The 26,705-nt window shown below is 44.1% G+C and overlaps 1 protein-coding gene across 1 annotated transcript in view; it reads left to right on the top strand.

Annotated features, from left to right (window-relative positions):
• Window positions 1-4,436: 4,436 nt before the first annotated feature.
• TRMT1 (tRNA methyltransferase 1) overlaps window positions 4,437-26,705 on the top strand; it is a 36,627-nt gene continuing 14,358 nt past the window's right edge. Inside the window, exons 1-13 of the mRNA XM_077470412.1 lie at window positions 4,437-4,532; window positions 7,538-7,765; window positions 10,046-10,101; window positions 10,187-10,321; window positions 11,503-11,508; window positions 13,251-13,434; window positions 15,024-15,139; window positions 17,456-17,568; window positions 20,547-20,695; window positions 20,792-20,875; window positions 24,855-24,924; window positions 25,588-25,722; window positions 26,501-26,583. Coding sequence (XP_077326538.1) covers window positions 7,545-7,765; window positions 10,046-10,101; window positions 10,187-10,321; window positions 11,503-11,508; window positions 13,251-13,434; window positions 15,024-15,139; window positions 17,456-17,568; window positions 20,547-20,695; window positions 20,792-20,875; window positions 24,855-24,924; window positions 25,588-25,722; window positions 26,501-26,583 — 1,352 coding nt within the window. The 5' untranslated portion in view covers window positions 4,437-4,532; window positions 7,538-7,544. The remainder of the gene's footprint in view (window positions 4,533-7,537; window positions 7,766-10,045; window positions 10,102-10,186; window positions 10,322-11,502; window positions 11,509-13,250; window positions 13,435-15,023; window positions 15,140-17,455; window positions 17,569-20,546; window positions 20,696-20,791; window positions 20,876-24,854; window positions 24,925-25,587; window positions 25,723-26,500; window positions 26,584-26,705) is intronic.

Here is a 26,705-nt window from a genome sequence, read left to right as displayed (position 1 = left end):
GTTAAAACCCAAATCCTTTTCTCACTTCAGTATAAAGGGGGGAAGCAAAGCCTTGGGACGGCTGAAGGAGCAGTTTGTATGCTTCTGACACTTCATGTGAGGAGGGACCCGACTCTAAACAAAGCTTTCCAAGCAGGGATTTTGATCTGGTTGACACTCCCTTTTGTAGCAGGGTACGCAGAAAAGGAATCAATTGATTCAGCCGCCATGAGTCCAGCTGTGAATTAAACATCTCACGGATGGCCGAAGTTTTTTTTTAGGCCCGACGATGAAAGAAAATCCCAAAGGCAAAAGACACCTTGGTGAAACAGTAGAATTTGTATTTTTTTAATCAGTTTCGTGTCACTTTAACCCCTTCCCGTCTGCGCTATAGCCCAAAGATGGCTTACTATGCGGGGAGTGCGTCCATGGACGTCCTCCCGTGATCGTGTGGCGGCAGCGCACTCTGTGATTGCAGAGTCCTTTGGATCTCAGATCTGGCTAAAGTGCCAATCTCAGCAGCCTTTTACCACGTGATCAGCTGTGTCCACCGACAGCTGATCACGATGTAAACACAAGCCGGTTAATGGCTTTCCTTTCCTCATGCTGACAGCGTGGGGAGAAAGGAGCTGATAACTGACTTGCGTTTAAGGGACATCTACACTGATAATCAGGGCGCTGATTATCAGTGCAGTCCTAACAGCCCCCACCAGTGCTTACAATCAGTGCCCATCAGTGCAGGCTCATTAGTGACACCTATCAGTGCCCATCAGTGCAGCCTCATTAGTGTCACCTATCAGTGCCCATCAGTGCCGCCTACCAGTGCCCATCAGCATAACTCCCAACTGTCCCTGATTTGGAGGGACTGTCCCTGATTTGGAGCAATGTCCCGCTGTCCCTCCTTCCTTCTCATTTGTCCCTCATTTTGGTCTGATCTAAATGTATATAAAATGCACTTTTTATCTTTCAAAAAAGTTTTCCCAGTGCTAAACCTACCATCCAAATTCTAAATTGCTGCATTTGTAAATTTCAAAAGCCAATATAAAGGTACAAAAAAAAGCACTTGTGGGTATAACTATCTTTTTTTAAGGTTAATTCTCCTTTAAGGGGGCATGGTATGGGGTGTGGCAGGGGCGTGTCCTACACCTACATGTTTTTGCTAGTAGGCGTCTCTCATTTCCAGCTCAAAGAGAGAGAGGTATGTGTCAGTGCCACCTATCAAAGCAGCCTCATCAGTGCATATCAATGAAGGAGAAAAATTACCTGTTTACAAAATTTTATAACAAACTATGAAAAAAAATTTTTTTTTCAAAGTTTTCAGTCTTTTTTCATTTTTTAACCAGCTGAGGTCCGGGCCAGAGCTGAATGACAGCTACAGCGCGGACCTCAATTTCTGGGAGGCCGTCCTCCCCTGTTCACACGCCCCTGCAGGGCACGCTGTGATCACCGAATCACGGAGACTCGGCTGATACCGGATCCTAGTAAGGGGACGGTCCCGGCTCCTTACCATGTGATCAGCTGTCAGCCAATGACAGCTGATTACATGATGTAAACAAAAGCTTGGAGATCAAAAGCTGTCAGCGTGAGGAAAAAAAAAAGCTGATCACTGGCTTATGTTAAAGGGACATCGGTCCCGAAGAGGAAGGAGGTAAATATGCCTCCTCTGTGCCATTCAGTACCCCCTGCAAGTGCCACCAGTCATTGTCAACTGCCAGTGCCCACCAGTGCCACCTATCAATGCCCATGAGTGCCACCTATCAATGCCCACAAGTGCCACCTATCAGTATCCACCAGTGGTGCCAATCAGTGCCACCTAGAAGTGCTGTCTGTCAGTGTAAGCAATCAGTGCCCATCACTGCCACCTATTGGTGTCCATCACTGCCACCTCATCAGCGTACATCAATGAAGGAGAAAAATTACCTGTTTACACAATTTTATAAAAAAATATAAAAAAATATTTAAAATTTTAAAATGTGGTCTTTTTCAATTTTTTGAACAAAAAATAAAAACCACAGAGGTGATCAAATACAATCAAAAGAAAGATCTATTTGTGTGAAAAAAATTATAAAATTTTATTTTGGGTACAGTGTTGTATGACCGCGCAATTGTCATTCAGAGTGCAACAGAGCTGAAAATTGGTCTGCACAGGAGGGGGATTTAAGTGCCCAGTAAGCAAGTGGTTAAAGCGGAGGTCCACCCTAAAGTGGAGCTTCCGCTCATTGGAACCCTCCCCCCCTCCGGCGCCACAATTGGCACCTTTCAGGGGGGAGGGGGGTGCAGGTACCTGTACAGTACAGGTATCTGCACCCACTTCTGGCTTAGATTCTGCAGAAGCTACGCCCCTTTCCGCAGAATCTACGCCCCTTTCCGAAGGTCCCCCGCTGCCTGCTGGGAAACGCACGGATCCCAGAGACAGCGGGGAGGGAACCGGGAAATGAAGCCGCAAGGCTCCATTTCCTGATTCCCATACCCAAGATGGCGGCGGCAGCACCCGAGAGACGATCGAGAGATCGGCTTCGGGTGCCGACATCGCGGGCACGTGTCATTATTTTAAAAGTCAGCAGCTGCAGTATTTGTAGCTGCTGGCTTTAAGAGAAAAAAAAAACGGCGGACTCCCACTTTAAGCAAAAAATTTAAAAAACCAAATGGTGATTAAAGTGTTTGTTAATCCAAAAAAATTGATCCTGCGCCTTTAAAGCATGTTATATAACAGTGCTTTTCCTGTGTCATTTGGACCCCAGTAACATCTAAAAAATCTGTCTGATCCTGCCAGTTTCTGCCCTCTCCTCTGTAAACTGACCACGGTGTATCATGGCTGCTGAGACTTGACACTGTGGTCAGTTTACATGTCTTCCACTGCCCTGCTATCTGTCTCCTCTCTGCTCCTGACAGTGCTGCCTGTGCCCCTCCCCCTCCTGCTGCTTGCATAACACTAACCTGTATACACAATCAGCACTGCTTCCTATTGCAGTGCCTCCTCTGTGTATGATTTATAAATATAAATGCTGCAAATAGCCAATTTCACAGCCGAGATGACCAGCCAGCTCTCTCCTCCTCTCCTTCAGACTGACATCAGCAGGGGAAAGCACGCCCACTGCATCTCTCAGAGGAGGAAGGGAGAACGCTGGGGGATACGACAGGGGGATTCTACAATAGGAGGCAGTGCTGATGGTGTATACATGTTAGAGTGGCTTAACAACCACTTTAACTAGTTTCAAATGATGGCAGGGGTGGTCTCGTTCTAGGACGCCATCATATGACGGCGTGCCAAAACGGTTGCTCTCACGCTCCAATGGGGGCACGCATAGCGGCGATCGCGGCCACGCTGTGTTGCTAGGACATGGTGTGACCCTGATCTCTGTAAAAAGCCGGTTCCACTGCTCTTTTACCATATGATCGGCTGTGTCCAATCACAGCTGGTCACAAGTAAACATGGAGATGCCGGTAATCGGCGCTCCCCGCCTCACACTGACAGAGTGTGTGGCGACGAGAGCCGATCAGCGGCATCTCCTCACAGGGGGCAACAAAACATGTAATCAGGGCACACTGATCATCAGTGCCCTGATTACATTATAGCGCCGAAAGTGTCACCAATCAGTGCCCACCATTGCCCACCAGTGCCAGCAATCAGTGCCCACCAGTGTCAACAATAAGTGCCCACCACTGCCCACAAGTGCCACCAATCAGTGCCCATTAGTGATGCCAATCAGTGCTGGCTATCAGGCCCGCCTATAAGTGCTGCCCATCAATGCCTATCACTGCTGTCCATCAATGCCCATCAGTGCCACCCATCAATGGCCAAAAGTGCCCATCAGTACTGCCTATCCGTACCGCCTATCAGTGCCCACCAGTGCTGTCTATCAGTGCCACCTATCAGTGCCAACCAGTGCCGCCTATCCGTGCACTTCAATGCCACATATCAGTGCCACCTATCAGTGCCCATAAGTATGGCATATTAGTGCCTTCTCATCAGTGCCCACCAGTTCAACCTATCAGTTCCCATCAGAGTCACCTCATCAGTGCACATCAGTGAAGGAGAAAAAAAACGTAATTACAACATTAACTGACAGAAACTAAGTAAAAATAAAATGTTTTTTCAAATTTTTTGGTCTTTTTTTTTGTAAAAAATTAAAAATCCACCAAAAGAAAGCTCTATCTGTGTAAAAAAAAAAAATTATAAAAATTTCATATGGGTTCAGTGTTGCATGAGCGTGCAATTGTCATTAAAAGAATGACAGCTCTGAAAGCTAAAAATTGGCCTGGGCAGCAAGGGGGTGCATGTGCCCGGTAGGCAAGGGAAACAAACAACTCTCCTGTGACAATCTATTTGCAGCAGAGTTGCAGTCCCAGCAAACAGCCGGCAGGGGGCGACCGAGTCCGGGCTGTACAACTCCACTAAACGCTCAGAGGACGTTTGAGCCTCCCCGCTTTCTGTCTGTGTCAAGCGCTGATTGGCCGGCCACCTGTCACGTGGCGTTTCGTTGACGGTGTGCAAAGATGGCGGCGCCCTTGTGAGCATGCTGAAATGATAAGTTGATCAGTGATCGGCGGAGGTAGGTGACGGTGGCGTGCAGATCGGGTGTGGGCGGTCGGTGTGTGAGTTGTTGGAGTGGGAGGAGACGAAGCTGCACTGCTCAGCTTTACTTCCATATTATCAGGCTGGTGGGGGAGTGTTGGGGGAGGGAGGTAGGGGTGTATGGTGTGGATCAGGAGGTTAGGGGTGTGCAGAGAGTGGAGATTTGGTAGTCAAATAACTGAATGGAGTGAAACGAATCAGTTTCATCATAGACATCAGTGACTCTCAGGCTGCTCCTCCTCTCCAAAGCTGACATAATGGCACATGTGAAAATGTGCCAGCGGGCCATGCCAAGCCTTTGGGTCCTGGCAGAGCCTGTCAGAGCCTCTGCGAACGCACAGGTCATTTTCTATGCATGCGCAAAGTCAGGGAAGGTTTGGGATTGCTCTGATATGCTTTTTTCTAGCTCTGCTGTGACCGGTAGCCCGCCTTCTAGGGTTGCCACCTGTCCAGGATTCACCCGGACAGTCCGGGTTATGACTCACATGTCTGGGTTTCAGTCCACCTGAAACCCAGACACGTTATTCAGACAGGATTGTGGCTCGGAATAGGGCTTGACAGGAGGGCGAGGGGTAGAGTTGCCACCTCATCCCTTTTAACCACTTCCCACCTGGCCACTGCACATAAACGGCCGGGCGGGCACTCTCTCCTTCTGAGTGGACATTCAGGAACGTCCCTCAGAAGGAGGCAGATCGCGTGCCCGATCCTGATGCGCTTGTGTCACCCGGACACAGCGCATCTCTGATCAGCAGGAGGGCTCTGTGATTGGCCCTCCTGATCATTTGACGGCCGTGTCCATGTGATGTAAACAGAGAGCCGGTTGCTAGGCAATCGGCTCTCCTCTTCCCCTCCTCACACAGAAGTTTTCGGTGAGGAGAGCGGATCGTTATAGCTGGCTAGTGATCGGTGAGTATGAGCTGTTTTTTTTACACACTGATCACCAGTGTAAAACGTACACAATGTAAAACACAACATGTTCCTACATAGTAAAAACACCTGTCCCCCACAGATTTAACAGAAAAAACCCCATGTCCCAATGATCATCTTTACACACGTCCGTGATCACCTGCATACATCTGTACAGGATCATTTGCGTACATATGTCCGTGATCACACAAACCAATTATTATACATTTAACAGGATTTTTTTTTTTTTTTTTTTTTACCAAAGACATGCAGCAGAATACATTTTGGCTGAAACATGACAAGATTTGATTTTATTGGATTTCTTTTAAAATAGAAAGAAAAAAATTGTTTTTTTCCAAATTTCCGCTCTTTTTTTCGCTTATATCGCAAAGAATAAAAAAAATTGAGTCGTGAATAGCAATAAAAAATATTTTAAAACATTTATAAAAGGACAGTGTAACAATAAAATTTAAAATCTACAGCATATTGGCCTGAAAGGCAGCTTGAAAAAAACTATATCGGTCAATCCCTACATTTAATACTCCATACTTTTATAGGCTGACCTGCTAGTCTTACTGTGATAACAAGTAAACTGTATAGAAGAAGAGATTTATATGAGCCCCCTCCAGCCTTCATATTCAACCATAAGTATGATGGGGGGGATTTCATTGATCTTTAATGGGCAGGAACCAGTGAGATCACTTGGGCTATGGGAACAAATGTTGGTATCACAAGAGGTCCGTTCATCATCACTAAGGCACTTTCATTTTTTTAATAGTGAATGAAGGATCATTTTAAATTGGAGGTCCGCCCACTGCTGCAAAAATTAAAAGCCAGCAGCTGCACATACTGCAGCTGCTGGCTTTTAATAATAGGACACTTACCTGTCCTGGAGTCCAGTGATGTCGGTACCGCAGCTGATATTTCCATCAGCTGTCGGGTGCTGCCACCTCCATTGCGAGTAAGGGGACCCAGCAGTGTAGCCTACTGAGCATGCACAAGGCTCCGCTCCTACTGGCTCGGAGGAGGAGGGAGCCCCAGGTGTGACATCAATACCTGTGGCTGAGGCTCCAAAAAGTGGAGAAAGCATACCCGTGAAAGACAGTTATGTTGTCTCTCCACCCACCCCCCTCCCAAAGGTGCCCCAAATGTGGCACCGGGGGGGGGGGGGAGTATAATGAGCTTTGGGTGAAACTCTGATTTAAAGTCCAATTCCAGACTCGTTTTTTTCCAATAGCCTGTGTTCCTCAAGCAATCTGTGCCTTCTCCATGCTCCAGCTTTGCCCACTGAGTTCTCCTGCTGGGCTTTATCTTTGTTAAATGAGAGCTGGGAAATTTTAACCCATTAGGTCATTTTTTACACGGTCTTCAGCTTGTATAAAACCAGTGTCAACAGTAAGCTTTTGTGTCAAGCTTCGTGCAGCTTTCTCTATGTCTTTAAAGTGCCCTTCAGCTCCTTTTTGAAATGTGCTATGCAGATCCAAACTTCTAGCAGGCTTTCAACAAACGTCAGGTAGTGCTGAAGCCTGCTATCATCTTGTTTAAAGTGTCAATCAGCACTCCCATTAGGATCTGTGTTTTACAAACTGAAGCTGAATAGTACTTCAAAAGCCTAAACAAAACTTGCCAAAAGCTCTGCAAAGGCTGTGTAACAGCTTGCTGTTCACATTACTCTTTACAGGCCTAAATATGAGCCTGAGGCATCGGGGGCATGTCGTCTTCATCATCATCATCATTCCAGCCTGGACTTACAGGAGAATGCTCCAAAGAATTGTGCTTTTTTTTTTAATAGGTGAACGCCGTCCTCTGTAAAATATAGGATGTTAAAATGCATACCAGTGCTGATAAATACATTGCTCATAAAAGAGCGACACAACATGCCTAAAAATGCATGCAAATGTGTGTTATCGCTGAAATACATTTTCAGTGTGTTTAGTGCATTTTTATGTGCAGTATGGTGGGAATGATTCCTTAAAACCTTCAACACTGGAAGAACAAATTACAGGGTTTCCCTACTCCCCAGGACATCAGGTTGTTTACTATAGTTTAGGTCATATAACTGTACTGCTCTCTCAGGTGTGTGATGCGTGCCGCCATCTTTCAGCTCTTCGCTGGTCAGTCTCCTGCTCTGTGTTCTGGAATAAGACAACTGACAAGGATTTCCTGCAGATTCAGGATGGAGGGTCCAGCAGCATCTCAGCAGTCGGGAGAAACCATAATTACAGAGGGGAAAGCCAGCGTCCTCTACCCCAGTGCCAACCAAGTGTTCTACAACCCCGTCCAGGAGTTCAACAGAGACCTGACGTAAGTTGTATACAGTACCCAGGGAGGGAAGAGTCATCCTGTACTGCAGAGCTTACACTCTAGGAACGCTTGGAATATAAAATGTAAAAGAATAGCAAAGACAAGAGAAGGAACTCCAACCACAAATCTGCTGATTCTTGATACGCTTCAGCTCTTGTACCTGTATACCTCTTCTAGAGTAGAGAAATAGTTTATATTTCTGATAGGGGCATGTTTAGTTGTATAATAAATATATATATATATATATATATATATATATATATATATATATATATATATATATATATATATATGTTACCGATTAAATTAGTTACTGGTTATTATTAAAATTATAACGCACATACAGATCCAACTACTTTTAGCTGATCTCCTTGCATTGCAACTCTGCATTAGTCAGTGGTAAATGTGGTATACACTATATACCATCACCCGACACTAGTTTGTTTCCACAATCCATGACTTAACTTCACAGTTCACACAAATATGTTTTAAATTAAAACTGTAGCACTGACGTAAGTAATTTTGTTTCCACAGTAGCATGACAATCCCTCCACCTCCGGTCTAACTAATCACTCTCACCTTATGGCATGGACCCCTGTGCAAACAGGTGGTCATACAAGCGGGTATCAAAAGGGTTAACACGGACCATAAACTTCTCTCAGGTCTCCTTAGATCTCAGCAAGGACGCCAGGTCATGGGTAGAAAGAAAAGATCTAAGTGCTCACTGCTTAAGTATGAGATTTAATTTTTGTGTTCAAACACAAACTACTCACATAAAGATGATAAAAACACAGCATGTAAAGCCGACAATCGCGTTAGTTCCGTAGGGCAGCAGTGGGTGACGTCATGCGTAGCTCCTCCCCCGTACACGTTATGTTCAAACAGAACTTCAATGTCACCAGACTCCTCCCCCCTTCCCTTTGTTTGCAGGCGGTGGCACTTGGGGAAGGGGGGAGGAGTCCAGTGACGTTGTGTGCGTGACGTCACCGGATCTCCGATGGAACGCCCTGAAGACCCGGAAGCTGGCGGAGAGGTGAGCACCGATCAAAAGAATTTTGATTGATCAAAAAAATGTATCGATTAATTGAGGAATTAATCTTTAATTTCCACAGCCCTAATAAAAAATAATATATACACAGATACAGTAAAACTTTGGGTTGCGAGCATAATTCGTTCCGGATACATGCTTGTGATCCAAAGCACTTGTATATCAAAACAAATTTCCCCATAAGAAGTAATAGAAACTCAGATGATTCGTTCCACAACTATTTATTCATAAGTCCTTCAGTTTATAGTCCATATAAGAAGATTATAGCAATGTGATAAGTTGTGTAACCATAAAATGTCCATCCACAAATGGAAGCCTCCACAAGGGGATTAGAAGCAAAATCCAGCAGGTGCTACAGAGTATAAAAGAGAAGAGAGGCGCCTCTAAAGCCCCGTACACACTATCAGATTGTCTGCTGAGTTTTTCCTTCAGGTTTGCCAAAACCATGTAGTAGAAGGGCCTGCCTGATTGCATACACATTGAAACTCCTAAGGTTTGACCTCATATTATATGGTTTTGGTAAATCTGAAGGAAAAACTCAGCAGACAATCTGATAGTGTGTACGGGGCTGTAGCAATATGCTTACATTTAATGAAGGTACAACAATTAGCAACTCACATGGTTGATGAATAAAAGAGGCACATCTAAGTATGCAGGCATCCGGGGTAAATCTGTCCACATAGACCATCCTCCGCACCGCCGGCTCTCACCGTTGTCAGTCTGCAATCATGACCTGGAAGACTACCCTGCCCTGACTAACCCAGCCTATGGAAATTGCCAGCAAAAGTGGCGGAGAACCAGGAGTATTTTACGTATGCTGTGGGTGTACATAGCATGCCTAAGGTCCTCACCTGGTTAGATTGTTGAGATTATGAAGTGGAAAAAAAAAGTTTGATAGTTCTGTCCCCCTCTAACTTCCTGTACATCATACCTGCAGCAGGGAGCTCAGAAGATATAGGCAGGTTAACTTGCATGTAGACCAAGACTTATCCTGTAAAGTCATCTTAGATCCCACCCTCTACCACCTGCTAAGCATGGTGATCCTTTAATGGGAAATGATGGCTGAATAGTTGGGTCCAAGCACTGACTTCACAAGAAGAGTTGATCATTATGTGATCTTTGGTTTATGACTTATGTTTTCACTGAAGATATCCTGCTTATGTGTCATTTTATAATATTCTCAGTTTACAACTTATGCTGATATTTTGTGAAAACTCCCGTTCCTCCTCCAGATGTGCTGTGCTTACGGAATTTGCTCGCATGCAGCTTGCTGAAAAAGGAATAGACAGTGAGTATTTAAAATGATTGCCCATGATGTACTTTGTGCCAATATGGCCTTTCCATTCATTTATTATTTTTTTGTCCTTTTGCAGTCGTGGTGCCAGGTGAGAGGGAGAACAAGAAGGTGGTGGTGAACCTTTCAGATAATGGAGATGATGGAAATGTACCTTTCCCAGAGAATGCCGCCCCTTCCAGTCGCCGCACTGTCACTGTTGGGGAACCTTGCTGTGAGTTTTATTTTTTGCAAACCCATTAGGTTTCCCTCAAATACTTGTATTGTGTCCCATGTCCTTTCCTGTGCACGGATACCCCTGGGTGCTTCCTGAACAGAGGCTTTGACTTCTGGGACTTGGACTTGCATACCTCCCACCATTCCAAAACAATTAAGGCCATCTCGGCGACATTTTCATTGGTTTGTGGGTGGCAGGTTCAACTTGTCATGTGACTTGAGAGTTCAGAGTTGCATGACAAGCCGTGCCTCATTTATTGTAATTGAACAGTTGATTTAGAAAAAGGTTCCTGTACTACTTTTGGTTCAACTTCAATATGATTTGTATTGACTAATGTTAAAGCGAAGGTCCACCCTAAAGTGGACCTTCCGCTCATTGGAATCCTACCCCCCTCTGGCGCCACAATTGGTACCTGTACAGTACAGGTATCTGCACCCACTTCCGGGATAGCTCTCTGCGGAAAGGGGCGTAGATTTACGCCCCTTTCCGAAAGCCCCCCGCTGCCTGCTGGGAAACACACAGATCCCAGAGGCAGTGGGTCCATCCTTATTGCGCAGCGCGACTCGCGCATGCGCAGTAGGGAACCGGGAAATGAAGCCGAAAGGCTCCACTTCCTGATTCCCATACCAAGATGGTGGCGGCAGCACCCGAGAGACGATCGAGAGATCGGCTTCGGGTGCCAACATCGCGGGCGTGCTGGGCGGGTAAGTGACATTATTTTAAAAGTCAGCAGCTGCAGTATTTGTAGCTGCTGGCTTTTAAAAAAAAAAAAAAAAAAAAAACGGCGGAACTCCCGGCGGACTCCTGCTTTAAAGAAGTCGTATGCAAGCTGCAATGAAGTCGCACAGGCATGTCAACTACAAAGTCACAGCCATGTGAACCCAGGCTAAAGAATATGTAAAGGTTTGTTTTTATAAATAATAAAAAACAAACATGTTATACTTACCTTCTCTGTGCAGTTGGTTTTGCACGGAGTGACCCTGATCCTCCCTCCTCTTCCAGGGTCCTTCAGTGGCGCTCCTGGCTCCTCCTTCTCGAGTGCCCCTTTGGAGAGCCGCTCTGCCTCGGGGCATTCGTGCGGGCACACTCTTGTGCCCTGCTGCTGGGTCCATTGACACAGACAGCAGGACTCGGCCCCCGGCTCCCAGGTCATTGGATTTTATTGACAGCAGCGGGAGCCAATGGCTGCTAATGCTATCAATCTATCCAATGAGGACCCAAAACAGCGGCTAGAGCTGGTGTGCTAATCCCTGTCGCTGGAAAGACCGGGTTCAGGTAAGTAAAAGGGGGGGCTGCTGCATCACAGGAGGTTTTTCGCCTTCATGCATGCATTGAATGTATGAAGGTGTAAAACCTCAAGGGTTTACAATCCCTTAAGGGAGGAAGGTAAATATTCAAGCATGTGAGCTGCACTCAGGGTTGGGGGAATTAATCAATGGACCATTGTACCAAAGATCGATTTGTCCATTAACTCCTAGGGGGACTTATGCAAGAACTGGCATTTCCATGTCATGAACATTATTATGGAGCAGCATTGTTAATGCCCATTGAGATCTTGTGAAATCTAGGCATAGTTGCTGATAACTTTTCCCTTTAGCAGCCATATTGGAGTCTTTTAAAGGTGGATTTGAATGAAGCTCTATGTTGCACTTCTGACATGTCTGAGTATCGGTAGGAGCCATGTCTACTGAAAGTTCAGATCTGAAGGGCCTCTGAATATCGCATTAAATTTCACTTTGCATACCTTTTTTTTTTTTTTTACTTTATCTATACTTGGACTGATGGCAACCCATTGGGGTTCATTTACTAAACTGGAGAGTGCAAGATCTTGTGCAGCTGTGCATAGTAGCCAATCAGTTTCTAACTTCAGCTTGTTTGATTAAGATTTGACAAAAAAAAACTGGAAGCTGATTGGTTTCTGTGCAGAGCTGCACTACATTTTGCTCTCTCCAGTTTTAGTTAATAAACCCCCTTAATGTAAAGCACGTTTTTTATCAGAGTTAATTTTTTATTTTTTGTTTGTTTCATCTGTAACAATCTCTTGATCTTTGGGAGGACACCCAGAGCAGGAAGGGCAGCATGATGGTCAAGTGTTTCCCCTCAATTTCATTCCTGGTGACATCAGTGATCCAGACAATTTGAGAGGGTGAATCTTAGTTATGGAGACACAGACCACAGTGAAACCCTGACAGTATTGCTAACCCCGGCCCTCACCACTATCCAGATCAAAAAAAAGTTTAGCTTTTAGTTACTTTAATTGACACCCTTTGCCTGGAGCTCATGAAGTGTGCCTAAAACCCCATTACCCTCTAAAATAAGCCATAGCACTAGTTAAAGGCAGATTTTTTGGTTTAAAAATAACAAACCTACTTTCCTTTTCTGTGCAGTTTCTTTGCACAGAGCAGCCCTGATCCTCTTCTTCTCGGCCACCAGTGCTCCTGTGCCCTCCCTCCTGCCTAGTGCCCTCATAGCAAGCAGTTGGCTATGGGGGCACCTAAGCAGGCTCGCTCCTGAGCCACTGCTCTGTGTCCATTCACACATGGAGCATGGCTCAGCCCTGCCCCCACTTTCTCGCTGGCTGTGATTGACAGTAGCAGGAGCCAATGACTACCACTGCTGTCTCGGTCAATGAGGAGGAAGGGCCGTGAGTCTTGTTCACATCGCTCTGTCGGGGTCGGGCATGGGGCTCAGGTAAGTATTGGGGGGGGGGGGGGGCGCAGGCGCTGCTGCATAGAATGCATGAAGGTAAAAAAAAAACTACAGTCTTTACAAACACTTTTAGCCCTATTCTTCTGCCTGCTTCCTCATCCTGCACCTGTCTGTGCCGAAGGTATTCAGCACTGAGATCATAGTGCCGGAAAAATCTTATATGTCCAAATTGATTGATTTATCCCCACAATAACTGATCATTCCCTCTTCCAGGAAGGACTCCGTGTACTGGAGGGCCTTGCAGCCTCAGGTTTACGTTCGATCCGCTTTGCCAAAGAAGTGCCCGGCCTTAAAAGTGTTATAGCCAATGACTTCTCATCAAGTGCCGTAGAGCTGATCAAACGGAATATAAAGTACAACGACGTGGAGAACCTGGTGACGGCCAGCTACAGTGATGCCAGGTTAGGTTGCATTAAAAAGTAGCGTTTAGGTGAAACTATGGAGACAAAATTAAAAACAAAAAAGAGAGGGTGCTGCCATCTCAGTGTAATGATTTAAAAACACAATGGTTAAAAGAAGAATGCCCTCACAAGGGTCCTTTGAAATGTATCCTTTGAATGCTGGAAGCTGTTGGCAGGGGTATAGGAGAGATGGATGGATGAGCCGTCAGTCACCGCTACTATTATAGGCTACCACATCGATCAGGTGACCCACGATCTGGCGTTCCGGGTCCCGATCATTAGTATGGGGACGGGGCTCTTGGTGAGACCCCGGTCTCTGTGCTGGAAGTGTGCTGTGTGACACACACAAAGGGAAATGAGCATATATTTGCAGAAAAAAAAGCCCAGTGCAGTGGGGCCGCATATATATGTTACGTTGGCAGGAAGGGGTTTATCATGTATTTCTCAGGGACTTCATGAAAGTACTTGTAAAGCTTAATGTTTTGTTTTTTTATTAACCGCATGCTGACCAGCCGCCGCAGTTGTACTGCAGCAGCGTGGCTCGGTGATGCAAATCGCCGTTATGCTACGTCGGTAGCATAAACGACCACTAGGGGGCATGTGCCCCCTGTGCACTCCCCGAGCTGATGCGAGTGCCTGGTGGTCTCGATCGCCGCCGGGCTCCCACGATCGCTTGGGGCACATGAAGAACCCAGAGGTGTGTGTGTGTGTGTGTGTGTGTGTGTGTGTGTGTGTGTGTGTGTGTGTGTGTGTATAAGCACGCAGTTTCCAGTTCTCTGAGCAGTGAACTGATAGATCGTCTGTTAATACAGATCTGTTAGTTTCCCTGCACAGTCCCACCCCCCCTTCAGTTATAACACTGCCTAGGATACATATTAATAAATTTTTACAGTAATAAATGCAATATTAATCGCACTGATCGCTGTATTAATGCCAGTGGTCCCAAAAATGTGTCAAAATTGTCCGACGTGTCCGCCATAATGTCACAGTCATAAAAATCGCTGATCGCCGCCATTACTAGTAAAATTTTTTATAAAAATGCCATAAAACTATCCCCTATTTTGTAGACAATATAACGTCAGTTTTGTTTGGCAGCCACGTCGCACGACAGCGCAATTGTCAGTTAAAGCGGCGCAGTGCCGAATCGCAAAAAGTGGTCTGGTCTTTGGCCAGCCAAATGGTCCGGGGCTTAAGTGATTAATATTAAAATTACAAACATGGTATACTTACCTTCTCTGTTGTTTTGCACAGAACGGCCCCTGAACCTACATTTCTCGGGTACCCCATTGGCATTTCTTTTCTTGGTGTGCCGCCATAGGAAACCGCTTCCTTTAAGAGCGCATCTGCAAGCTCACTCCCGAGCACTGCTGTGTGCATCTTTTGACACACACAGAGTGGTGTGAAGATGGTATAGATGGGCAATAGGGGTCAGCAATGTAATTGTTATCTGTTGACTGCCAGATTTAGTGACAAATGTGATGGAAAATAGAGACTGAAATAATTTGGGTGCATAGAAGTATTACATAAATGTATACTTAATACGGAATTGTGTATAGAAAGCTTAACATTCTCTGCTCCCAAATTTGCAGGCTGTTGATGTACAATAGGATGGCGATACAAGATCGCTTTGATGTCATAGATCTAGATCCCTATGGAAGTCCGGCTATGTTTCTGGATGCCGCAGTGCAGAGTGTCTGTGATGGAGGTAGGTGATTGTTCTGTGATTATCAATGAGGATGAGCAAAACTAAAAGACTTAAAACTGTCAGAGACCACTGCTTACCCCCCCCCCCCCCCCCAGAGAGGAAGGGTCCGACTCTGCATCAAGCTGACGGGTTGCAGGCATTTCTATTCAGGCTGTGCCTGCTTGCCATAGAAAAAGAACTATTAAATAATTGAAAACCTTTTTGTTTTGATGCATCTGATATGTATGTAGTCGAGCTGCACAATTAATCGTTAAAAAAACGCGATCTCGATTCACCCACTCTGACGATCTCTCCCGCTGAAAGTAGGCGGTTCTTTCATATAAACAAGTGGAGAGATTATCTGATCACTCAGCTGTCAAAAGAAAGCATCCTGGGCAATCTACCAAGTGTAGAACTTGAAACATTGTAACTAACACTTCTTAGATCAAAGGGAAAGAACTTTTTGTATAAACAAATAATCTGGGCAGTCTGCCAAGCTTTCAACCATGTGTAAATGCAGGAAGTTTTAAGTCTAAATCTTTTTCTGACACTTCTTAAGTTAAAATCAATATTTTTTGCTAGAAAATTACTTGGAACCTGCAAACATTATAATCAGAGACCCTAGGGAATAAAATGGCAATTGCTGCAATATTTTATGTCACGCTGTATTTGCCCAGCAGTCTTTCAAATGTGATGGATTAGAACTATAAATCAGTTCTTGGTTATCTGCTGCTATTCCTAATTAAAAAGTATAAATGTGCATGCACATTAGAAGTAAACACTCTCTGAGATATGTTCAGCTCAGGCTACTTCTAACTTCTGATTTATTGGTGGGCGGTGTTAACATTTTATACAGAAAGATACGTCATTACTATGTCAGTCTAATTGGTACATCTTATTGGTTACAATACAAGAGAAATGAAGAAACTTGATGCTTGAAGTTTGGTTGAAGCTGGTTCTGTTATCTCGAATGCATTCTTTTAATGCGGGGGATGTAGGGTATAGACGCCATCTTGGCTTCCGCAGAACAGGGTCAATCTGTATGCTACATAATAAGTAAGGAGCATGGGAACATGTATACACATAAGCAAATAGACATTTTCTGATTATCATTATGTACATTGGATTCCTTAACACAAATGCATTTTTTTGGGAAAAAATACACTTCAATAAATAAATAAAAAAGAAACAGTAAAGTTAGCACATTTTTTTTGTTTGTTTTGTTTTAGACCCCTTTCACACTGGGGCGGTTTTCAGGCACTACGGCGCTAAAACTAGCGCCTGTGTAGCGCCTGAAAAAACCCGCCCCTTTCACTCCAGTGTGAAAGCCGGAGGGCTTTCACACTGGAGCGGTGCGCTAGCAGGACGGTGAAAAAAGTCCTGCTAGCCGCATCTTTGGAGCGATGAAAGGAGCGGTGTATTCACCGCTCCTACCCATTGAAATCAATGCCTTTCAGGCGGTTTTAACCCTTTTAAAACAGCCCCGCTAACGGGCGCAGACCGCCGCTAAAACCACGGTAAAGTGCTGCTAAAAATAGCGGCGCTTTACCGCTGGCGCTGCTCCCGCCCCAGTGTGAAAGGAGCCTTCAAGTGGTTGTAAACCCTTACAAACCACTTTGACCTACGAGTAAGCCTAGATTAAGGCTTGTCTGTAAATCCAAGAAATATCTCCTAATCCTACACGGTTTAGGAGATATTTGCTGAAAGACAGGCACCACTGCGCCGTAGACAGCGGCGCGCAGGCACACTGAGCGCGCCACAGTTAACGGCGATATGCTGCGAGTGGCGGCTCCCATGCGCATGCGCGGGAGTGACGTCATCGCAGCTCCGTCGAAGTCCATTATGCTTTACCTTTTACAGGGAATCAAAGAGGAAGTAAACCCATCAGGGTTTACTTCCTCTTTAATGTGAAAGATGTTACGCCGCGAGAATCGTGATCTATCTTCTAAGCAAAAAAAAAATAGCGATTCTCATTTTAGCCAGAATCGTGCAGCTCTAGTACGTAGCTGATTTAAACTGAAAGTTCAATTGGGCTTTTCCTGTAGAAATAAGGCCCAGCCAGTTTGTATGGTAATATAGATTGTGATCACAAATATTTTAAAGAAAACATTATAATGTGTGCTTACTGAAACAAAACGCCACAATGCCCTTTATATACCTCTTGAATGATACCAGAGAATGGGTGGCCAGGATTAATATTGACTTTCTTTATTTTATTATAATTAACGAGGGCACTAGTGCTGCTAACCCTTAGCCTTTTTTACTTGACCATGGTTAGATTGTCTCCTGTACCTTTTACAGTTAAGCCAGAAACCTCACCCCCTCTTTATTCTGCAGGGCTGTTGTGTGTTACCTGCACTGATATGGCAGTGCTAGCGGGAAATAACGGCGAGACGTGTTACGCAAAATATGGAGCCATGTCCTTAAAGTCTAGGTTCTGCCATGAAATGGTAAGTTATGTGTCCAATTTGTGTGTGTTGGGAGGGTGGGTAACCTGCTGACTTGTACACAAAAATAAGAAGATAAATGTAACTATTAGACCATCAAAAGGCGTGATTGGTGTGCAACTTAACCCAAGTAGTGAAGATTGCTGATCCTCCTCCACCCCCCTTTACTCCTGTATTAAAATTTTTTTTTTCCTGGGAGAGGTTACCTATTTCTGGCAGGTCCCCGCTATGTACCCAAAGAAGTTCATCCTCTTCACCACCCGCAACCTCTTGGTATACGTCGCATGTCCCAGGAGGCTGCAGGACAATTCACAATGCGCATCGCTTTGGGAAGCCAGCTGTGAAACACTAGGAAGTCACAGCCGGCTTGCCACAAGCAAGATGGCGACGCTGGGGACCCGAAGACCAGCAAAGAACCCGCCCAGACGATGACCGCGCCGAATCTCTGTGCTGGTAAATGTCTGTATATTAAAGTCAGCAGCTATAGTATTTGCAGCTGCTGACTTTTAATTTATTTTATAAAATTGACCGGAGCTCCACCTTTCAAGTAGTAATGGCATACAGAAAAATCTAAACCACACAGCTAATCAAATAAAGGTAAAGTTCCAAGGAAAATCTGTATGAAATATCCTGACTTTAATACATACCAAGCATATCACAAATAGGTTGTAAATGTTTTTAAAATAACAAACAAAAAGGGTTTTGCACAGAGCAGCCACAATCCTCCCTTTCTGGGCCCCCCCGGAGGTGCTCTTGGCCCCTCCTCTTCGAGTGCCTCCACAGAGAGCCACTTTCCATGGACACAGACTGCAGGACCCGGCCCAATCCCCCGGGTCACTGGATTTGATTGACAGCAGAGGGAGCTAATGGCTGCTCTGCTAACAATATATCCACTGAGGACCCAAGAAAGCTGCTGTGCTCGTTCCCGTCACTGGATCAATCGGGCTCATGTAAGAAAGAGGGGGGGCTCTAGGGGGCAGCTACAGCAGAGGAGGGTTTTCACCTTAATGCATAGAATGCATTAAGGTGAAAAACCACGATGGTTTACAACTCCTTTAAACTGTTGACAATGTTGTCATCCAATTGTCATTTAGTTTGAACCTGCCAACTTGTGTTCCATAACCCTCAAGCAACTTTCTCTCATCAATTTGCCAGCAGAAAAGTTCTGTTTCGGTGTAGAGCAGGGGTCTCAAATTGGTGGCCCTCTAACTGTTGTGAAACTACAAGTCCCATCATGCCTCTGTCTCTGGGTGTCATGCTTGTGGATGTCAGTCTTGCTATGCCTCATGGGACTTGTAGTTCTGCAACAGCTGGAGGTCCGCTAATTGCAGATCCCTGCTGTAGAGAGACATATTGGGAAGATTTAATAAAACTGGAGCACACAGAATCTGGCACAGCTGTGCCTAGCAACCAATCATCTTCCAGGTTTTATCATCGACGCTCAATTGAACAAGATCAATTTAGAAGCTGGATACTAAGCACAGCTGCACCAGTTTAAGTAAATCCTCCAACTCTTTTTTGTGTTACTAGGAATTTCAGACTTCTACTTAACTGGATTATTACTTTTTTTAAATATTTTTTAAGTAGCTGTCAGCAAATATATGTCGGCAGAATGGCACGGCTGGGCAAAGTAACATACCCATATGTTACTTTGAAATTCCGGGCGGCAATCTCCGTGACTGTGCCCGCGGACTCGATCGCTGCCGGGATACCCGCGATCATGTCACGGAGCTGAAGAACGGGAGATGCCGATGTAAACAGCATCTCCCCGTTCTGCCTAGTGACAGGACACTGATCGTCTGCTCCCTGTCATCGGGAGCAGCGATCAGTGTCGTGTCACTGCTAGCCCATCCCCCAGACAGTTAGAAACACACTAACCTAGTGGTTAACCCCTTCACTGACATTTTTACAGTAATCAATGCAATTTTATAGCATCGATCGCTGTATTAATGCCAATTGTCCTAAAAATTTGTCAATTGTCTCATGTGTCCGCAATAATATCACAGTCACGCTAAAAATCAATGATCGCCACCATTATTAGTAAAAATATATATATATATTTATATTAATAAAAATGCCATAAAACTATCCCCTATTTTGTAGACGCTATAATTTTTGCGCAAACCAATCAATAAACGCCTATTGCGATTTTTACAAAAAATACATAGAAGAATACGTATCGGCCTGAGCTGAGAATTTTTTTTTTATATATATTTTTGGAGGATATTTATTATAGCAAAAAGTAAAAAATCATGTTTTTTTTGTTTGGTTTTTTGTCACTCTTTTTTTTGTTTATAGCGGAAAAAAAAACTGCAGGGGTGATTAAATACCACCAAAAGAAAGCTCTATTTGTGGGGGGAAAAAAGACGTAAATTTTGTTTGGGATCCACGTCGCACGACCGGGCAATTGTCAGTTAAAGCGACACAGTGCCGAATCACAAAAAGTGCTCTGGTCAGGAAGGGGGTAAATCCTTCCGGAGCTGAAGTGGTTAAACTGGTGTAGCTGTGCTTAGTAACCAATCAGCTTCTAAATTCATCTTGTCCAATTGAGCTTTGATGATTGGTTACTGTGCACAGCTGTGCCATATTTTGTGTGCTCCAGTTTTAGTAAATCTTCCCAATGTGTCTCGAGCCCCTTTGTAAGATTTATTAAAACTGGAGCACACAAAATGTGTTTTTTGTGTTACTAGGAATTTCTGATTTCTACTTTCACTAACTGTTCTAACTGTCACCCTCACAATGCCTCATGGGACTTGTTGTTTTGCAACAGCTGGAGGGCCCACAGTTTGAGGCCCCCTGGTATAAAGTGTCTTGGAAGAAGAACCATGTGCAATGCCTTTACGAGCCAATCCGATTCTTCCTTTCCTATGTATAAAACAGGTTAGAAGAACAAAGGAAGCGTCTGATTGTAAGCAGGAACACCTCTTTGTTTCATACTTTTTTTTATTTATTTTTTTGAATGAGGCTGGTCTCTTTTTCAGGCTCTGCGCATCCTGTTACACGCCTTGGATTTGCGTTCCAACTGTTACCAACGTTACATAGTCCCCCTGATCAGCATCTCTGCTGATTTCTACATCCGCGTGTTTGTGCGAGTCTTCACAGGTCAGGCAAAAGTAAAGATGTCCGCCAGGTGAGCCGATCGTTTTCACTGTTTACAGACATCAGGAAGCAGTTTTTTGTTCTAGTCCATGAAATTTAATTGCTTCCTTCCTGTTTCTATATATAGCAAACAAACTTTGGTGTACAACTGCGTGGGCTGCGGAACATTCCATTTGCAGCGTATGGGTAGAGCCATTGCCCATGGAAACAAGTGAGTTCTCTTATTGAAGATTTGTATAGTAATCACTTCAAGAATGGGGGTTGAGTTTTGTACAAGTTATAATCACAAAGTCATCCAAGAATTGTGACAATCCCTCCACAATTTTCATTAGAAAAAATATGCCCCCATTGGGGATAATCTGAAGGATGACACAAGAGAAATATAATTTTACAATAAACATACATTTTTATTGATAAAGGAAAAATATATTTCGCTAACCTGAAACAGAAAACATAAAGCAGCTACACACAATGTGACCAAATTCATATAAACAGAAAAATTCCAATGTAGCGCTAAAAAAGTAATAAAAATGTGAAGTGTATAACACTAAAAAAGGAAGTCCAAATCTCAAATTATTAAATGAGTCTTTGAAGTTCGTGACGTACAAATGTGAAACTCAAAGGTGATAATTCACACAGATATAAACGAAAAAGTCAGAATGTGGTGTGTCACACAATGTATAAACCAAGAAATTGTCCCGGAGCAGCTTCACTTCAGTGACATCAACAACTGGACCAGTGCGTGAACACTAGGTCATGCAAGCATATATAGATGGAACTTCGATGAAACCACGCCGGTCTGTCCGCCTGTAGATCCTCAGGCCAACAAGGTAATGGTCCACATCACCACGAAAGCTGATTTTCCTCGGAGCCACTAGACCAGTGCATGCACACTAGGTTATACAGGCATATATAGATGAAACCTTGATGAGACCACACCGGTAGGGATCCTCACGCCAACAAGGAAATCTGCATCACAATCTGCATCTCCACGGAAGCTCTAATCCTCCTCTCCAAAAATCAAAAGATGAAAAGACAGAAGAGGGCAATTCTGGCCAATAGTTGGGCGGTATATGGAGCCAAACTTGTGATAAGGATCATATGTAAAACAAAAAAGAAAAACAGCTTCCCATAGTGTAGGTTGAAAAAATAAACAAATAGCTATTTATTGGCATGGAACCAGCATAAACAAAAACAATAAAAATGAAAATGAATGTAAAATATAAACTAAAACGTGATCACATGTTAAAAAGCAATACAGGGAACATGATAACCTCGCCCTACGTGTTTCGTCCAATAGGACTTCAAAATCCTTGGTTTATACATTGTGTGACACACCACATTCTGACTTTTTTGTTTATATCTGTGTGAATTATCACCTTTTGAGTTTCACATTTGTACTTAACGAACTTCAAAGACTCATTTAATAATTTGAGATTTGGACTTCCTTTTTTAGTGTTATACACTTCACATTTTTATTACTTTTTTAGTGATACGTTTTTATTGAACAACAAAAAAAAAAAAATTACAAGACAATCAAAAACCCATTGTGGAATTAAAATGGTTGAAAAGGCAGAAGTTTTTTTTTTTTTTTAAATCTTAATGCATTCTATAGAGCTGCAATTTAATAAATGTGTGCTTTTGGGTTTAACACCGCTTTAAAAACAAGAAATCAAAATCTATAGCAAATACACAGGACAAACCAAGAAAAGAAAACATATCATAACCATATTGGAGAGCCTTGTGAAGACATGGCAAAAGACCCTGTGGTGACGGGATACCCTTTGGTCCTGAAGGAAATGGGTTCAGCGAGCCTGTGCTCATTATGTGAAGGTGAGAGCCCCTAGAAGGGCTGTGACACAGGGGTTAGGGAGCTGCCTTGTCTTCACCAGAACACCCTGCATGGGATGATGGGTTTTGCTTCTGATAACTCCCAGGTTGCATTCGTCAAACTCACCAAAGCAGGCAACTACTGGATAATGAGTACAGACAGCACATGGAGGAAAGTCTAGTGCAGCACAAGGCAGCTGAGCTCAATAGGAGTAATAGTTACAAGTCTCTTGTAACATGGATATACTGGGCATAGAAGGAAGCATAAAGGAGACATAGAAGTGTAGACTGGATGCTAGCCCGGGGTGTACAAGGAAGCTACAGGTGCGGGTACACTGGTTACAAACTGGAGAGCACAGAAAATTACACAGTTGTCGGCATGCAAGTTGTTGGCCGGAACACACAGGCAATCACACAGGTTTCAGAACAAGGGGGTCTCCAAACCTTCTAACAATATGGCCAGTTTACTGTCCTCCAGGCTTAAGGGGGGCAGGACTGTAGCCATTGGTAGTAGAAAAGGTCCCAACGTCAGGAAGAATAAACAGTTACCCATGTTTGGTGCCAGTGGGAGGAATTGTGCCCCATCATTGGTGCCGTTGGGAGAAATTTTGCCTCTTCGTTGGTTTCAGTGTGGAGATTATGCCCCGTTGATATCGGTGGATAAAAATTGTGCCCCAAGGGCTGGATAAAAGCAGGCAAAGGGCTGCATCTGACCCCCAGGCCGAAGTTTGGAGACCACTTTCTTAGAGAATTGCTGGGGTGGAGAACACTGGGAACATGCAGGGGTCTTAAAGGATGTTCTGAATGTCACTAGGAGACACAGGGGGCTTGAGAACTAGCTTGGTGACGTTTTCCTTGAATACCAAGCAAGACATATGCTGGCCCTATGGGACAGAGCTAGTAGGCTTGTATAGAGGAGAAGAGCTGTTGGCACAGTTGTATCTTACTGGAAGTTTCGAAAATTTACCTTCACCTCTCATTTTGGTGACTGTTGTACCTTTTCTGACCTGATGACCATAGTCCCAGGGCAAAAAAAGGGTGGATTTCTCCCCGCTCCATCTAAAACTGAAAATAAAACATTTGGGTTTGGGCGCACGTTAATGACCCCAATGTATTCTTGCCTTTTTTTTTAATGGACTAATGCAATGGGCTGGAAGTAAGATTCCCAGGGGAGCGCTACTGTAACACCATAAACTGTTATTTTTTTTTAGCAGTAGAATGCGGGTCTGTCTTGGTAAAACCTCTTCTATGTGGTCTCTCCTTCTCCACTTCTTTAGTACAATCTCCAGGCAACAATGTATGGCTTTCTCAATCAAACAGGTGGTCAATGTGGTGTGAATCCAAATGATCTACAGCACTGCCCTTGAGTTATAATCTATAATACATGATAAAAAAAAAAAGAAGCAAACTTCTAAACTCAAAAAAAAAAAAAGATTCTGCAGTATCAATAGAATTCATATAGTCCATAAATATCAATAGTGATAAAAAAAATTATTATAAAGTGCTCCGTGCTTAATCAACAATTAAAGTGTCCATATATAGGAGTTGATCCCATTGTTGTCGTCCTTTGTTCACCTACTCACCAACTGTAGATGATGATATTTATGGACTATATGAATTGTGTTAATGCTGCAGAATCACTTTTTTTTTTTTGAGTTTAGAAGATTGCTTTTTTTTTTTATTATTATGGATTATAACGCAGGGACATCGCTGTAGTTTCTTTGGATTCATATCACATGGTATATTATAGTGATACTAAAGTCTTATTTCTTTTTTTAGTTAATAATGACAAACATGTTATACTTGCCTGCTCTATGCAGTTGGTTTTGCACAGAGCGATCCCGATCCTCCTCTTCTCAGGTCCCTCTTCTGTGCTCCTGGCCCCTCCCTCCTGTTCAGTGCCCCCACACTAAGCAGCTTGCTATGGGGCCACCCAAGCCGAGCCATAGCTCCCTGTGTCCATTCAGACACGAAGCCACAGTTCGGCCACGCCCCCTTTCTCTCCTTATTGGCTAACTGACTTTGACAGCAGTGACACCACTCTGCTGTCTCAGCCAATCAGGAGGGGAGTCCCGGGCAGCCAAGACACTCCTGCAACATCGCTATTAGATTAGGCTCAGGTAAGTATTAGGGGGGCTGCTGCACACAGGTTTTTTTTTTAATCTTAATGCATTAAGATAAAAAGCCTTCTGACTTTACAACCAATTTAAACCTACAACACAGCAGCAGCCATTTAATCTAATTTTGTTTTGATTTCAATTTAAATAGGACCCATAGCGCGGGTGCATCGCCATAATAAAGCTTTTCTTCTGTTTTTTGCTTGGAGTTTTCTTTTAAATAAAGCCTTCTTCCCCCAACAGTATGAAGCACTCAGCTGGCTGTGGTCCTCCCGTGGGAATGAACTGTGAGTTTTGCAAGCAGCGACATCAGGTACCGCTTCATCCATGTGCTCTGTGTTCATATATGTACATCACATCCCCATCAAATCATTCTCTGCGGCTATTACCTTTTTGTACCACCCCCTCCCTTTAGAATGTAAGCTCTATGAGCCGGGCCCTCCTGTACCTTTTGTATTGAACTGTACTGTAATTGTGTTGTCCCCCCTATACATTGTAAAGCGCTGCGTAAACTGTTGGTGCTATATAAATCGTTTATAATAATAATCGCTCTAATGCTCACCAAACAAATAATTGGGATTGTACAATATTTAAATGGTCTGCTTTTAGTTTTTACCAAGACTATGTAATACAAGGACCTACCTAAACAATCTATTCAATTTGTATACAAGCAGGCAGGCTCTTGCACTACATAGTATAAGATTGGAATCACACCATAAGTACCATATTTTATGAATCTTATGGAGATCGTTTTAACTTTCATACATAACTTTCACATATGGTATGACACGATTTAACAGTTTCTACTGGGATATACTGGGGAAAGGAGAGGGGGGGGGGGGGGGGGGGCATCCATTTGATAACAATAGCCTTAATTGCACCACATAATTGTTGGTAGATCTGAAGGAGATTGTACAATCAAATTGTAAGGTGGGTGCTGAGTTTGGTGACTGACATAGCTGTCTTTTTGTTGCAGGTGGGAGGTCCCATCTGGGCCGAGGCTCTCCATGACAAAGAGTTTGTGCAAAGAGTTCTGTCCGCTGCAGAGCGCAACCCAAAGAGGTTCGGGACGTCTGAAAGAATCGAGGGGATGCTCAGCGTGGTCACCGAGGTGAGAGCATGAATGTCTTGTATGTGGAAGTCTTGAAAGGCAATAGGGATTGCAAAGCTTAGATGTGCTCTCATACATCTTCTCCTATCACTATGGGGGAGATTTACTAAAACTGGAGCACAATCCGCTTCTAACTTCAGCTTGTTCAGTTTAGCTTTGACAATAAAACCTGGAAGCTGATTGGTTTGTAGGCAGAGCTGCACCAGACTGTGCAAGCTCCAGTTTTAGTAAATCCAACCTCCACCCCAACCCCCCAATTGTCTATCTAAAGCAAAGCCCCCAATAAAACACAGTAGTGTTCTTTGCTCCCCTTTACATCATACCCCTCGTAGTGTCATCCTGCCATGCCCTGCTTCACATCAGTGCCCTCTGGCAGTGTCATTTGCTCCCCCCACACTGCACTGTAGTGTCCTCCTCTCCTCCCTCTCAAAGTGTTCTCTGTCCCCCTTCACATCACCTCCCCACTGTAGTGTTCTCTGGCCCCCTCTACACCCCCATAGCAGTGTCGTCGTAGTATCGGGGTTTGCCGCCTCCTCCCTCCCGCATGTTACTGTTGGTCAGTGAGGTAGTTTATCATAGTGACAGGCTAATAGGAATGTGTAGTGGGCGGGAGGGAGGGAACAGCAAAGCTTTGACTTGGGAAGCATTTTAGTTTTCACTTTGTGCCTATCAGAATTGCAATTTCACTACTTCAGGGGAAGAACCTGTTCAACACGTGCAAAACGTATCTGACATCACAGTGGATATAATACCTGTTTATATTGTTTCCACATGATAGGAGTTGGATATCCCACTATATTACACCTTGGACAATCTGAGCAGTACAATCCGCTGCAGCACCCCCGGACTGCTCCCATTCAGGTGAGGATCCTACTTATAGATCGATGTGATATAATGCAGCTGTGATCCTCCTGGATGGTACTATGCTGTATAGGAAAGAGGATGGGAAGGCAAGCAATGCCATAGGAAAAGCTTTAGGGCCC

Source organism: Lithobates pipiens, unplaced genomic scaffold, assembly GCF_037356315.1.
Source record: "Lithobates pipiens isolate NorthernLeopardFrog02 unplaced genomic scaffold, aLitPip1_a1.2 Scaffold_8, whole genome shotgun sequence".
Classification (NCBI taxonomy): Eukaryota; Metazoa; Chordata; class Amphibia; order Anura; family Ranidae; genus Lithobates; species Lithobates pipiens.
Note: the sequence above shows the minus strand (reverse complement) of the source record. Positions and strands in the feature narration are given on the sequence as shown.